The sequence below is a fragment of the Urocampus carinirostris genome, chromosome 19 (genome assembly GCF_059441175.1).
Source record: "Urocampus carinirostris isolate Australia breed hairy pipefish chromosome 19, RoL_Ucar_1.0, whole genome shotgun sequence".
Taxonomy (NCBI): domain Eukaryota; kingdom Metazoa; phylum Chordata; class Actinopteri; order Syngnathiformes; family Syngnathidae; genus Urocampus; species Urocampus carinirostris.
The window spans coordinates 1,605,202-1,621,171 of record NC_142367.1 but is presented as its reverse complement, the minus strand read 5'-3'; the positions used below and the strand labels follow the sequence as shown (position 1 = coordinate 1,621,171).

General features: G+C 41.4%; 1 protein-coding gene across 1 annotated transcript in view; it reads left to right on the top strand.

Moving 5' to 3' along the window:
- LOC148346867 (SH3 and cysteine-rich domain-containing protein 2-like) overlaps nt 1-15,970 on the top strand; it is an 80,099-nt gene that overhangs the window by 34,498 nt on the left and 29,631 nt on the right. The window contains exons 3-4 of the mRNA XM_088322993.1: nt 3,121-3,215; nt 13,470-13,554. Coding sequence (XP_088179119.1) covers nt 3,121-3,215; nt 13,470-13,554 — 180 coding nt within the window. The remainder of the gene's footprint in view (nt 1-3,120; nt 3,216-13,469; nt 13,555-15,970) is intronic.

Genomic DNA, 15,970 nt, shown 5'->3' with positions numbered 1-15,970 from the left:
AGTCTCATTAATATCAAAGCTGAATATTTTGGAATTTGGAGTGGGGCTTTTTTAGTTTTAGCTATTTTAGGAGGATATCTGTGTGTGCAGGTGACTATTACTGTGCATAATTATTAGGCAACTTAACAAAAAACAAATGTATACCCATTTCAATTATTTATTTTCATCAGGGAAACCAATATAACAGCTCAACATTCACAAATATACATTTCTGACATTCAAAAACAAAACAAAAACAAATCAGTGACCAATATAGCCACCTTTCTTTGCAAGGACACTCAAAAGCCTGCCATCCATGGATTCTGTCAGTGCTTTGATCTGTTCACGATCAACATTGCGTGCAGCAGCAACCACAGCCTCCCAGACACTGTTCAGAGAGGTGTACTGTTTTCCCTCCTTGTAAATCTCACATTTGATGAGGGACCACAGGTTCTCTATGGGGTTACGATCAGGTGAACAAGGAGGCCATGTCATTAGTTTTTCTTCTTTTAGACCCTTTCTTGCCAGCCACGCTGTGGAGTACTTGGATGCGTGTACCACTGCTTGAAGAAGGTGTCTTCCAGAAACTGGCAGTAGGACTGGGAGTTGAGCTTGAGTCCATCCTCAACCCGAAAAGGCCCCACAAGCTCATCTTTGATGATACCAGCCCATACCAGTACCCCACCTCCACCTTGCTGGCGTCAGAGGCGGACTGGAGCTCTCTGCCCTTTACCGATCCAGCCACGGGCCCATCCATCTGGCCCATCAAGACTCACTCTCATTTCATCAGTCCATAAAACCTTAGAAAAATCCGTCTTGAGATTTTTCTTGGCCCAGTCTTGACGTTTCAGCTTGGGTGTCTTGTTCAGTTGTGGTCGTTTTTCAGCCTTTCTTACCTTGGCCATGTCTCTGAGTATTGCACACCTTGTGCTTTTGGGCACTCCAGTGATGTTGCAGCTCTGAAATATGGCAAAACTGGTGGCAAGTGGCATCTTGGCAGCTGTACGCTTGACTTTTCTCAGTTCACGGGCAGTTATTTTGCGCCTTGGTTTTTCTACACGCTTCTTGCGACCCTGTTGACTATTTTGAATGTAACGCTTGATTGTTCGATGATCACGCTTCAGAAGCTTGGCAATTTTAAGAGTGCTGCATCCCTCTGCAAGATATCTCACTATTTTTGACTTTCCAGAGCCTGTCAAGTCCCTCTTCTGACCCATTTTGCCAAAGGAAAGGAAGTTGCCTAATAATTATGCACACCTGATATAGGGTGTTGATGTCATTAGACCACACCCCTTCTCATTACAGAGATGCACATCACCTGATATGCTTAATTGGTAGTAGGCTTTCGAGCCTATACAGCTTGGAGTAAGACAACATGCATAAAGAGGATGATGTGGTCAAAATACTCATTTGCCTAATAATTCTGCACTCCCTGTAGTTGTAGCAGTATCAGCAGGTACGCTAGCTAACTAAAGTTAACTTAAGCTAATAATAGCGGTCTTACCTGTAAATGTTTCTTCAAATTAGAAGTGGAGTCCTTGGACGATGACAGCAGTTTCACAGCTGGAAGGCATAATAATAATAATTTATTAATAATAATTTCCTTTGTATTGTCATTCTTTGTAACAATGTACACAGAACGAAATGTCGATACACCTGACCCGTTGTAGCGAGCCGATGCAGCCGCAGCCAACAGAGGGCGCCGCCATTTTACCAATTAGGTATGACTCGGCCGAGGCGCGAACCAGCGACCTCCCAGTCTCAAAGCGGGCACACTACCATCTAGGCTACTGAGCTGGTGTTGTACGGTGTTGTTGTTGCCCTTTTCAGCTCGATGAACAAAATAATGACGAAATTTCCACCCAGTAAAGGCATTCTTTTCATTGGAGGCCATGCCAGCAACTGCAAAGATTCTCTCGGTGCCGTGAGTCTCATGACGTGTTGTAGTGGTGCGCGCGCGTCGTTTGTGACCCCTATCTCTCTCGATCTCTACAGTGTCAGTGACAGCATAATGAAATGATGATAGGCACAATTCGTGTATCGGCGCATTATGTATATATAAATATACTTATAAATAAAATTGTAATCTGCAAAAGAATCCTTATTTTTACTAAATGTATTTGTAATTTGACTACGTCTTTTTTTCTGTAACTGTAGCGGAATACAATTACATTTTTTTGGTATCCATATTACGTAACGCCGTTCCATGTATTCCGTTACTCCCCAAGCCTGTTGTCAGTAATGTGGAATGTAGGCACACAATTTTGCGTTTCACATTTCATGTTATTCCAATGAACAACAGACTGTTTTCATTTTATCTGCCATCCTTTAGGGCATCGACGATGTAGCTTGTGACTAATGTCATGATTACTGATAAAATGAACCTGTGCCCGCTCCTTTGGCGCCAACTGCCTCGGACTCTGATTGGCTCCCTGTCCCTATTTAAACCCACTCCTTTCTGTCACCTGTTGTCAGTCCGTCTGCAAATCTCAGTTTACTCTAGGCAAGCTTTTTGACCCTGACTCACTCTTGTTTAGCTCCCTTCTGTTTTCCGGCTTCGACCCGTTTTTTGATCCTGACCACGTCTACTCTCCTCTCCTGATCTTGGCCACGTTTTTTGCTCATCCGTCCTGGCTACTGACCTGTTTTTTCCGCTCCCGAAACCGCCATTGCTTGCCACAAAAGGGCCACTTCCGCGTTCAGAGTGACCTGCTCCCCGCGACCAGCGATCACCGGATCGTGTGTGCAATTCTTTCCCTTCTTCCCAATAAAACTGAGAGAAACGTACGCAAGTGGGTCCTGTCTCTGTTCTGGTCCTGACAACTAATTGTTCATACGGACAGCTGTATTACATTTCTATGAATTACACAATTTTTCCATTGGTAATTGATGTGTTCCTTTTGAACGCCATTTTAATCTCTTTGCAGGAAAAGATCTGTTATTTTTATAACCTTGCAAACACAAACAAGCTATATTTGTGCTGTTGTTAGTCCATAATCTTTGCTGCATTGACACTTTATCCTGAAAAGCAGTCCTGATTACTTTTGGTGGCATCTCTGCATTCATTCATGCCCGACACATTAATCTCCCTGTGTGATTTCTGTCAATGTAATTTAGTAAGCAATCTGGATGTCCATGCAGGCAACTCCACGCAAGGCCTGCGCTGTAAAGCCTGCAAACTAGCAGCTCATTTGTGGTGTTCGTCTGAGCTTTCCCAGCAGCTCTGTAATGGCAAGGTAAGAATGCAACCCAGAATATAAACGAGATCTACTAAAATCAGACCCAAAATGTATTTTTTTGCACACAATATATATTTACCTAACATGAAATATTTTTTGAATCACCAGTACCAATCTTGTACGTGCTTGATTGACTGTATATCCTGAATTGCATTGCAATACTGTACATGTAGCGAATATTGGGGTCAATTAACTATTTGACTAGATAATTGATTAGAAGAGACTTCTTCTTTTTATCAACCGCTAACATTCCTGTAAAATCTGCCTTCAATCCTAATTGAAGATAAAACCAAAGTAAATGGAATGCTCTTGTTGAACTGTTTTGGCCTCTTTTGAAAGGTAAGACAATGAGGTTGTATCCCAAACTGAAAAAAACACTACAAATGTTACTAATATTGAGCAATCTGAGTTGGAACACACAGAGATAGTAGGTTTTTATTCTCGCCCGATTCTTTTTTTTTTTTTTTTGCTTGCCTGCAGATGAGTGTAGTATCTGCATCTGGAAAACAGATGAGACAATAGCTTGAAGCCTTACCTGGTACTTTTGTCAAGTTTAATCACAATCTGAAAAACAAAACTGGGGCTGGGTGGGGGGATTTTTTAAGGGTTATTGTTCTATTTTTTTTATTAATTATCCATTATCCGTTATCAGTCAGTTCATAATACGCTACAAAGCCAAGGAGCCGGGACTCTTACTCTCAGCCAAAAGGCCAGGCTAAGGTCCTAGCCTTAAAGCCTTGCTGCGATCATTGCGAATGCACCGTCGGGCGTGCAACTTACAAAACTCCTCCGCCCGAGTGGCCGACAACTTTTTCAAGGAAAAAAAATTATATATTACAGTGGGACCTGGCTACTTCGCGGTTCGACGTTCGCGGCTTCAGAGCTTTGCGGTCTGTGATGGTTTAAAAATAAAAGCGGCGGTTGTCACTCCCGGGCCGCGCGACGGAGCGAGTTCGGCGGACGCGGCGTCACACGGCGCGACGTGAGAAAAGGCGGCGGGCCCGTAACTGGGGGGAGCCTGCTCGTCCGATGATAGGCGGCTGTCCGCGCGCGGCGGACGTGCGCGGGACCACCGTAACTGTGTCGGTGTCGTGCGTATCGCGCCCGAAAGTACCCGTGCTGCGGGTTAGGGGCTCGCTCGCGGGAGCGACCGAACGGCACCCGCGGTAAAAACCCTGTCGTGAATTTGTCTCCGATCGTCCCGGGCGGACATAAAATCGCCCAGCTGTACGACTCTTAGCGGTGGATCACTTGGCTCGTGCGTCGATGATGAACGCAGCTGGCTGCGAGAACTAATGTGATTTGCAGCTGCGATTGGCTGGCAACCAGTTCAGGGTGTCGCCTGCCCACTGCCCTGAGATGGCTGGGATGGGCTCCAGCAGCCCCCCCGCGACCTTAATAAGGATAAGCGGTGCAGAAAATGAGATGAGATTTTTTTTTTTTTTTTTTTTTTTTTTTTGAAGGGGCGTCGCTACTTCACGGATTTTCACTTTTTGCAGGTGGTTTTGGTCCCCATTAACCGCGATAACCGAGGTCTTACTGTATGTATATATATATATATATATATATATATATATATACATATATCTCTCATCTCATCAGCTGCACCGCTTATCCTCAGTAGGGTCGCGGGGATGCTGGAGCCCATCCCAGCAATCATCGGGCAGTGGGCAGGGGACACCCTGGACTGGTTGCCTGCCAATCGCAGGGCACACAGGGACAGACAACTCATTCGCTCATTCACACCTAGGGACAATTTGGACCGGCCAATTCACCTGAAATGCATGTTTTTGGAACGTGGGAGGAAACCCACGCAAGCACGGGAAGTCTGGAGCTGGATTTGAACCCACGACAGGTTCCCATGACATGAACTGTGCCGCACAAGCGCTAACCACTGCGCCGCCATGCTGCCCATATATATATATATATATATATATATATATATATATATATATATATATATATATATATATATCTTCCCTTTTTTTTTTTTTTCAAATCAAAAGTTTGCTTTATTGTGATTTCAAAATCTTTGTTCGGTTTGGAAATTTCAGAATTTTGGTTCGTTTGCCAAAATGCATACTCTGCAGGCAATAAGATGCCTGCATTGAATAACTTCATGCTTCCGGACTTTCCTGAGCGTGCATTTGCATATCATTTTCCCAAGTAGACGCACAGAGAACACAAGATAAATGGATAAGTGGTTAGGATTCAAGCCAAAACCTCATCCCCAGAAGAAGGATTCAAAAAAAGCTAACAAAATTTATGACGCTACAAAACGTAAACGGCCATTAAAAGCATCGTGGAAAAAGGAGTTCACGTGGCTTGTAGCAGACGACGCAACGCAAACATTGCATGAATGAAGATGAGTAAATACAGGTACATACTGATGACAGATGGAAAACAGCGATGTCGTATACATGGAATGAATGTTATGAGTACATTTATAATAAACTTAATTTTAGTTCTGTTAAGTGTTGTTCTGTTCTATATTCTGATTATCAATCCTTGATACTTTGCAACAATGTAGTTGTCGTATTGTGTTTCAAGTTGTGAAAAAATGGGGCAGGCAAATTTATGGCTGGGCAGGCAACTTTTCAGAGTTGTTGTTTTATCATGAGTTTCAGACACTGACGTAATAATGGTGTCTGAAAATTAGTCAATGGTGTCGCGCAACTTTGATTTTGGCGTCTAATTTGAGAACAGAATGAATATCTGCGCAACGTTCTGTTCAAGTGACGTGGGTGCTTAGAATGTGACAAGAAAGACAACGACTTAGCAGGGAACCGAGGGGACAGAAACTGAAAAAGGGAAGAGGGAGAGTAATGTGAAATCTACTCATTATTGGCTGTAAATAAAAGGTGTGAATGTCAGCTTCCTGTTACCTTTATTGCAATACTAAAAAGGTTCTCTCGGCTAAAACATATTAAATTGATTAATCTGTTCAAAAATAGTGTGAAATAGTTATTTTTATAATTGGTTAGTGTGCAAAAAAGAGATAGTCGAGTCTAAATTGTCACTCTCGTTTTTACACACAATTTACATTGTAATGTATTTATTTAGCTGTTGGGTCTTGGTTTTGTACACATTGAGATAAAACTAACATTAGCTTTATGCTTTGCTGAATTTTTTATCCCTTGGACTTCTGCTGCCTGTTTCGGCGGTGAATCAACACAAAGCCACTCTCTCTCTCTCTCTCGGAGTTGCTTTTCTGGAAAGAGTAATCCTGCTCACAGTGGTTGCATATTTCTGCACGGATTATGGCGGCGGCGTGCGCAATGGCTCATGGAATGTTAGAACAGCATCTGGAAGCTGTAACGGTTTATCAAGCAGTTAGCCTTTGAGTCTTGCTAATGAGCTTAGCCTGAAAGTCCCCCGTCCATCAAGTGCAAAGAGGATCAAGTCCCCTTTCAGTGCAATTACAAGACAGCCCGAAAAGACGATTATGACACTGACCAATGTGTGAAAGGTCGGTGAAGGTACAAAATCAAGAATAAAGTTGTTGACGTCAAGCTGTCAAACGGTAAGCAAAATCAATGTCTGACCTAAACAGGCCAGCCCAGCTTAATTCAGTGCAAAATATAGCACCTTTGAGGGTTGGGAGGCCACTTGTCATTTGCTGTCTTTTTGGATGGCTGCACACTCATCAAAGTGGGGATTAGAAGTATTAGAAAGCAGCCGCACAGCCACATAACTTGACGGGAAGTCGCACGGTGGGTAAGCACCCTCGGAAATAAATGTGCTTACGTAGTCATGAGCTTGAGCCGCCTTTGAAATTTACACATCAAAAATTAATTCGATGTAGAGTGATTTTTAACCCGTTCTTCCACTCGTGAGTTTTTGTCCGAATCAAGATAAGAGATTTTGTTATATTGTTGAGATTGGATGATCAGATGATTTTTTTGTTTTGACTTGACTTGACTTGACTTTTAATGACTTGCTGTAAAATTTGCCTAATCCAAGTCAAGTCATGTTTATTTGTATAGCCCTTAATCACAAATAGTCTCAGATCAAAGAGTATTGCAAATTACACTATGATGATTGTGTGCAATCCTGCTGCAAAGGGCACCAAAAAAATGAGAAGAAAATTGGTGCTTTTTGGTGACTTCTATTCCTAATTGTGCCTATTAGCACATTATTTTTCGGTTGCACTAAACAATTGATGACACCATCGCCTCATCTAAAACTGACATGAGAGCAAATAATACACATGTTATCAACATTAAATATAGGTTAATCATATGCTATAAAATAGAAGTGTATTTTAAGCTTAGATTTAAACATTTCCACTGAGGTTGCAGATCGAATCTCAGGGGGAAGAGCATTCCACAGCACCGGGGCCCGAATGGAGAACGCTCTTGAGCCTGCCGATCTCTTCTTGGCTCTTGGGATCACTTGTAGACCAGCGTTTTCAGAGTGAAGGCTCCGGACCGGAACTTAGGGGGAAATTAAATCTGAAAGATATGTGGGAGCAAGTCCATGCATGATTTTGTATAATACCAACAAAACCTTAAAATAACAACTTAAGCTTAACAGGGAGCCAATGCAGGTTAGCTAAAATCGGGGTAATGTGATCCAACTTTGAGTTCGTTAAAAGCCTCACTGCATCATTTTATACCAGCTGAAGGCTCTTGATTTTGGACCTCGGGAGACCGGGAAGTCGTGCATTACAATAATCGAGACGGGAGGTAACAAACGCATGAATTATTATCTCCTCATCCGACTGAGACAGCATAGGGTGAATTTTAGCAATGTTGCAAAGATGGAAGAAAGCTGTTCTAGTAATATTCTTAATGTGAGGTTTGAAAGGACAGATCGGGGTCAAATGTGACACCTACATTTTTGACTGAGTCACTCTGGGGGATATTACATTTGTCAATGTTCAGAGACATTTTTGAGAACAAGTCACTGCATTTAGATTGACCAATAACTAGCATTTCGGTCTTTTCAGAGTTGCGGCGCAAGAAGTTTAGTGACATCCATTCTTTTATCTCAGTGAGGCAGGCCTCCAAATTTCCACAGTTTAGTGTGGAAGATTCTTCCAACTGAAGATATAGTTGAGTGTCATCTGCGTAGCAATGGAAACTGATATGATACTTGCGAATAATATCACCTATTGGAAGCATGTAAATGCTGAAAAAAGGGGGGCCAGGTACTAAACCCTGCGGATCACCACAGGTAACACTAAAGGTCAGATGTCATTTGACCAAATTCAACACGGTGCATCCTATCTGAGAGGTAGTATCTGAACCATAAGAGGACGGTTCCACTTAAAGTAAACAAATGCTGTTCTTAAACTGTTTGGAGAATATGAAGGGGTTTTGCTCCCTTTTGAAATTAGTTTTTGTTCCAAATTATCACTGCAAGTGCTACTAAGATTGTATAATCTAAGTTGGAACACACAGAAATAAAAGGTTTTTTAATAGAAGGTTTCACCTGAATTTTTCTTTGCAATCACATGCAAAAGAGTGCAGCATGCGCATCTTAGCTGGAAAACAGCTGGGACATTAGCATGAAGCCTTACCTGGCCCCAGGTCAATTTCAATCACAATCTGAAAAACTAAGCATTGTATTTTACAGTTTTTTCAAAAGTTATGTCAAAGCCTTTCCAAAAGTGGCCATTTGGAGACGACCAGTTTACAGCCCTAAAAACTTTGCAAATAAGTATTTTACCTTGGCCAATTTTTAGACGTTGTGAAACAGTTGTAAATGTTTGACTTCTCTTTCCAGAAGTCAATCCATGATTTTGCACCGTTGCGCGTGATAATCGCGTGTAAAAGTTTGTCCCGGTTTGCATTACACTCGTTTTTTTTCGGGGTGTAATTTGAAGTTAGCCTATAAAATTGCAGAAAATGAATTTGGGAATTTTATTGGCTAACCAATGTGTCCATCAACATCTGAATCTGTCACTATTGAAGCCAAAGTAGGTCATGTCGTTTTTTTCAATACAGGCTCTCATAGGTTTTCTCAGGCTAAGAACCGTAAAAAAGCTTGCAATTGGCCAAGAGTTGTGTCAATAAAAAAGTCAAGATGCTAAAGGCCATATTGGAAATCTGACAAGTATATTACAGCACTTTAGGGTGAGTGATGTTTCTCTGATGTATTTATTTTGAAATGTCTTGAATCCCAAGAGTCGTGAAAACAGGCCTTTGCTTCTAAACAGTCTGACAATCCGCTGACGGGCTGTTGTAACATTAAAGGGTTAAAATTCTATTTGACTTTCAGCCCTAAGATCTTATCTCTACCGATAACCGATAAAAATTCTCCATCTTGAATATTTTAGCAAAGCTCCAAGTGACCAATCATTAGTTTTTTTGTATTGCTTTCGGGCTGATAACTGACTTTATATTTTCCCATTGGTTGCTTGGATCTCTTACCCACTAGGGTCGTAGGGACACTGTTCCTGTGGTGTGTCTTGGAAAAGTACAGCCTGGTGGCACCCATACCACTCTCTACCCAGTCTCAAACTATCTGATATATTGTTTAAAACGGCGCTAATACAGTATATTATTACGCTGTGAGTATTTTAAAAGCAATTTTATTAAACCAATCATTCAAAAACAAATATTAAGGGTGATGTGCGTGGATTGAAATGTCATTAATTGGCATGAACTAGAACATGATCAGCACCCAAATGCGTGACGTTTCTCACACAAGCCTTTTATTTTACGGGAAATGGGGAGTCATGCACGTTAGGCAGGAGTCTGGCGTACAATGATAGGAAGCCAGAAGCCCACAAGATTGATACCAATTGCCTGAGTAGATATTGGACAGATGGGGTCGATACCAGTGTTAACACATTCTTAATATATAAAAATTTTTACTTTTGGCATGGCGCCCAAATGGCCCCGCCCGTGTGGCACCAGCTGTGGCTCATTGACCGATTGGCTTTCTGTCTATTTAAGCTCAGTGCTCTCATTTTTCCTTTGTCAGTCCGTCAACGCACCTCTGCCCCGCAAGGCGTGGGTTTTGACTCCTGTTTCCCTTTGGTATTTCTTGTCCGGTATTGTTCCGGTTTATTTTTGTCCTGTTTAATATCTGTTTCCAGTTTAGTTCCCGTCTTTTGTTGTCCTGTTTATTATACTCTCTAGTTTTCGTTCCCGTCTAGTTTGTCCTGTTTAATTTTGATATCCTGTTTCATTATCAATCCTGTCTGTCCCGTCCTGTCCAGGATCGACCCCATCTGTCCGATATCTACTCCGGCAATAGGTATCGATCTCGTCGGCCTCTGGCTTCCTATCATTTCACGCCAGACTGCTGCCCAACGTGCATGACTCCCCATTTCCCGTAAAATAAAAGGCTTGTGTGAGAAACGTCACGCGCTTGGGTCTTGGTTCTGTTCTGGTTCTTGACATTCTGCTTCAGAGCTATCAATATCAATAAAATGAGTCTAAATTTGGAGCATTTTTTTGCTTTTTATACATGTAGTACTTTTTTCTTTTTTTGTTTTCCGTATTGAACTTATTTATTACACTTATATAGAGCCTTTTCTGTGTTTGTAGACAAGTGTGATGTAGCCAAGCTGCACGTGCATTTTTAAAATAGATTGGTGGAATTCATGTCAGTTTTTGGAAGCCCATTGACACAAAAATATAGTAGATCATAGATGGGAACAGCTCAAAATATCACAAAGTACATGCTAGTAGCAAGATAGCGACTTTACTTTCGTCATCAAAGTAAAATAAATGTTCTTTCGATCGGCGCTGGATTCCTCCCTTTGAAGGTACTGGAAAAAATGAAAAATTGGCCTCGAAAGTGTTTGAATTTGGCAATCACATTCAAAAGCTGAGCGTGCCCTTAAACGTTTTTAATATAAGCTTCCAATAAAGCTGCTTGGGGGCATCAACTATTCTTTTATGTAAAGAACAACAGCTTCTTTAAAACTTTTGCTGAGCCAAGCTTTGCCCAAAATAAAAAACTGCGGCGAGGGACAGAGAAAAGACATTACCAGACAATTCCATGCAATTTTAATTTCCCATCCTCAAATTTTGGACTATTATTAGAAGACAAAACAGCTTCAATGCAATGTAATGTCTTTGTGTTGTTCTGGGTAAAACATATTCTTTGGGCTAAATATAGCTCCTAAAGGCGATTTATCTTCTGCAGTCTGTCAGTGCATCGTGTGGTCATTTTTAGCCACGTTTGATCAGATTTGAAACAATAATGTTGTTGTTTTTATCCACGTATGTGGTGACGGTGGTCCCCAAGGAAAGGTTCAGAAGTCATCTGGCCAAATTCGGACACTTCTGGCATCTGCATTAATGATTTGTGTCTTCTATTCTCTTGTCGACCTTGCAAGCACCAATGGATGTCAGTGGGACTATTTATGGCTCAGTGAGTTCTACTCCTGCTTGTTATGCGGTGTTGTAGAATAAAGGAGAAGACAACAATGAATTTTGAACTTGCAGGGAGAGCAGTTTAGCCTCAAAATTCCAAATCTGTTCTAAAAGCCCTCACTTTAGCTTTTTCTTATTTATTAAATCTCCTTGGTTACAAAAAGTAGATCTGCCCTGGTATATTAGTCACAATAATGAACTGGCATATTAGGCCATCTATTTTACGAGTGTCCAATATTAAAAACTGAATAAACTTATCAGGAGTCAAAATGTATCAAATTGTTTATTGGTTGTAATCTTGTTGATTGGCAATCGCCGTTACTGTCGCCAATTATTATGCCATGAACCAGAACTGGCTCTGGACCCAAACGCGTGATGTTACTCACACAAGCCTTTTACTTTACGGAAAATGGGGAGTCACGCACGTGTGGCAGCAGTCTGGCGTGAAATGATAGGAAGCTAGAGGCCGACGAGATCGATGCCATTTGCCCGAGTTGATATCGGACAGATGAGGTCCATACTGGACAGGACGGGACAGACAGGATAGATAATGAAACAGGATATCGAAAATAAACAGGACAAACTAGACGTGAACGAAAACTGGAGAAAATAATAAACAGGACAAAAATAGACAGGAACAAAAAGGGAAACCATAATTAAACAGGACAAAATTAACGGGAACAATACCGGACAGGAAATCCCAACAGGAACAGGACCGAGTCAAAACCCACATCTTGTGGGGCAGAAGTTTGCTGGTGCCACACGGACAGGGACAATTGGGCGCCATGGTGAGCGTGACAATTATGTTTTATTTTCTTTTGACCATGTATTAAGCCAGATTAATTTAGATCTTAAATGCAAAATAATTGTCCACTGTTTTATTTGTACTATGGGCCTCATGTGGTTGCTGGAAAGGCTTACTCATAATTAACGTGTTTGTCCCCACTGCTCCCTTGTCCATGCTTCTGAACAGGTCTGCTATCCAATCTTGTGAAGGACGCTGTAGTTTTACACCAAATTGTGCATAGTCTATTGATCTCACTCTGGAAATATGTATTTCCTACTTCAGGTTCTTCTGCAACTCATCTTAGCAGCAAATTAGTTGGTTCGAAGATTCTGAATAGCTTTACTTCGGACCAGGGTCAAAAATAACGTCGTTAGAGATAACGCGGTTAGGTAACGGCGTTATTATTTCAGTAACGAGGTAATCAAACTAATTTTTTTTCCCGCTGCTACAACGCTGTTACCGTTGCAGACGGTCAAAAGGGGTGCATTATGTACCCTTTTGTGCGTGCTTAAGTACATTTTTGTGCGTGTTTGCGTATGTTTTGGTGAGTTTACGTATGTTTTGGTGAGTTTACGTATGTTTTTGTGTGTGTTTACGTATGTTTTGTGTTTTCTCTGTGTCTACGTACATTTTCCTGCATATTCATGTACGTTTTTGTGTATGTTTACGTACGTTCTGTGTGTTTATGTTTACGTACGTTTTGTGTTTTTACATACGTTTTTGTGTGTGTTACAGACATTTATATGCGTGGTAATGTACATTTTTGTGCCTGTTTATGTATATGCTGATTGTTATTTTATTCTATTGTTTATTTTTGTTGCACTTCAAGTGTAGAATACATTATACTGTGATGATATTTTGTATCATTAATGTTCTTCGGGGGGGATTAGGAATGCTGACGGGCCTCATGTAGCCCGCAGGCCATGGTTTGCCCACCTCTGGTATAAAAGCTTGATTTCGCACTCGGATTCCTTTGCAACCTTTTTAGGAGAATTAACATTTATTTAACAGCTTGCACGCCAACGTACCATTTTCACCTTTTCCTGCGTCTTTTCACTCTCACTTCACTTTAATTTGCGCTTTCTCTTACCTATCACTTCCTGTCTCCTCGAATGCATCTCTTTCCAGGTTGGAGCTTTTAAGAGAAACTTCAGCTCCCCTCTACTAACCACCGAGTTGCTGGCTGTTGTCAGGGAAACGCCTGATGTGCAGGGTGAGTAAGTGTTGAGGTGGTAAACAACTATTTTAATAGTTGACTAGTCACCTACTTTTGAAACGATTAGTCGAATCATCGTATAATTTATATTTTTTTCTGAAATAAAGCATGAAGTTGATTTAATTACGTATATTTTGCACTATAAGGCGTACCCCCAATAAATGAGTCTTTCGTTATTTGTTCCATAAGTAAGGCGCACCAGACCATAAAGTGCATGGAATTTAAACTACTGTTGAGGTCTAAGGTTGCAAAAAAATGTTTTAAAAGTTCTCAATCGGAATATTTCACTTATCAAAATTGTATAACATTGGATGCAACAGGAATCAAACCCAGATTGCCGCGTAGAATCTTTAAGAAGCGCACGAGATTCTGAACTGACTGATGAGAAAGGCAATGTGGGAAGTCATTCGCTCGTTCTGAACCGAATGAAGAGAACGGCATTGTGGGAAGTAATTTAGTCGCCCTGACAGATATAGACACATGGCCGCACATCATTAAAATGTTTGTCTCTTACAATGCTTAGTTTGAGCTAAGAAAAAGTGAAACAACATTCTCTCAACTCTAACATATCTGGTACCGTGACTAAACATAGTGTGATAATGAGTAAGACTTAATGTTTTTCCATGTATGATCAGTATCCATGGTCGTTCAGTGGATAGGTTCCTACGATCTTCTTGGCACAAATTGGGTTTGACCCCTGTTGCTTAAAATGTTGTGCATTTGTGAACAACCATCCTTCTGGCTAGAGGTCCAGTAATTAACTTTTTGTGCTTTTATCTTTACTGTTTGGCTCGATCCTTACATTGACTGATCAATAGTCGCAAAAAAATCTGCAATGTAGCGTTGCACCTTCTTAAAGCGTCGCACCTTCGTAAAAGCCTCCTAAAGGCTTACCTTGGGATTACATCATTACTGAATGAGAGTATACAACTGTAACAAAAAAACAACCGTAGGTCAATAAATAATAACACACAGCACTTAGGCCCAATCCCATTCCTCTCACTTGGCCCTAAGAACCCTCCAGTGGGGTCCCTCCATAGGGAAGTCCCCTCGGTGAGTGGAGTGCAAAGTGAACATTGTCGCCTAATCAATTGGACGGGACTTGCAAGGTTCCACCTTAGTCCAGTAGATGGACGTAATACGAATTTGCTGTAGACCTCAGTGACGTATTGGCCTACGTGACATGTAAACAACTTGAGTCTCAACCTGTGGTGTGGCAAAATGCCTGCTATTACCGATTGCCTGGAAGCTCATCACCTTTTCCGTGTCTCCAATCAACGGAGGAGAAATGCGTGATATTGAAGACTGCTTCGGCGCTATGTAGCACTGATTCATCTTTACAAGGTACGTCCACTCATTTAAAAAAAATGACCCGTTCGGTCAAATACAGTAAAGGTTAAGGTACAACGCACGTTCACATAATACCCTATGTTTGTGTAGACATAAATGACAACCTACTTATTAGTATCTTAATGCCATTTTATGACATAAAGTAGGGGTGTTTAATGTGTGACACGATGAAAAGTAAACAAACACAAGCACAGTCCACCTGACCCTTAAGCTGACATGATCGTCACCAAACCTCCCTGTAGGACCCAAACACCTTAGTTCATAAGGAATTTAATTCAAAAGAGTTGTCATTGGATATAAAAAAAAACATTCTTACATTTTTTCATGATGCATCCAGAACAGTAGAAGCTGTCTTTTTCTTTTCTATGCCCACATTTATTTCCAAATTGTTTATTTTATCTGTTGTGTTCCAGAGTGGCCGTCCCGTAAGCATGGACAGGTTGGACAGGAATGTTCCCATCCTGTGCTTATGGTTCGATGTGGAGTCAGAACTCATTCAGGACTTAAGGTTGAGCAAGAAGGTCATGTGGGCCCTGCAGGATCTGCTGAAGAGGGAACAGGACAATGCCTGGTGTTCCTGATCTATGTGTACTGGCTGGCCCACGGTCTGTCCTACCTGTGCTGTCACGGGTCTTAGGTGTTCCCAGGTCCACCGTTCACAGAATTGTCAGCAAAGCTAAAATGTGGTCTTTTAAATATTAGATTGCTTGCTCCTAAAGCTTCACTTGTTAATAACATTATTCGTAATTATAAACTTAACTGTATCGTCTTTGTGAAACTTGGTTACGCCCGGATGAGTATTTAGCGCTAAATTATGCTTCACCCCCAGACTGTGAGTAGCCATGTAGCACGCACGTTGAAAAAGGGTGGCGGTGTCGCGCTCATTTCTGAAATTATGTTACCGTGTACTACCGTTATCTCGGATCATTATTTAGTTACATTTGAGGTGCTAGCTAAATGTAGTGCTAAAAAAGCTGAAGGATTTAGTGGACGCAATATAAGCACTGGCACAGTTTCTGAGCTCTTTGAACTCCTTCCTGGAGCAGTTGTGTCCTTTCCTTCA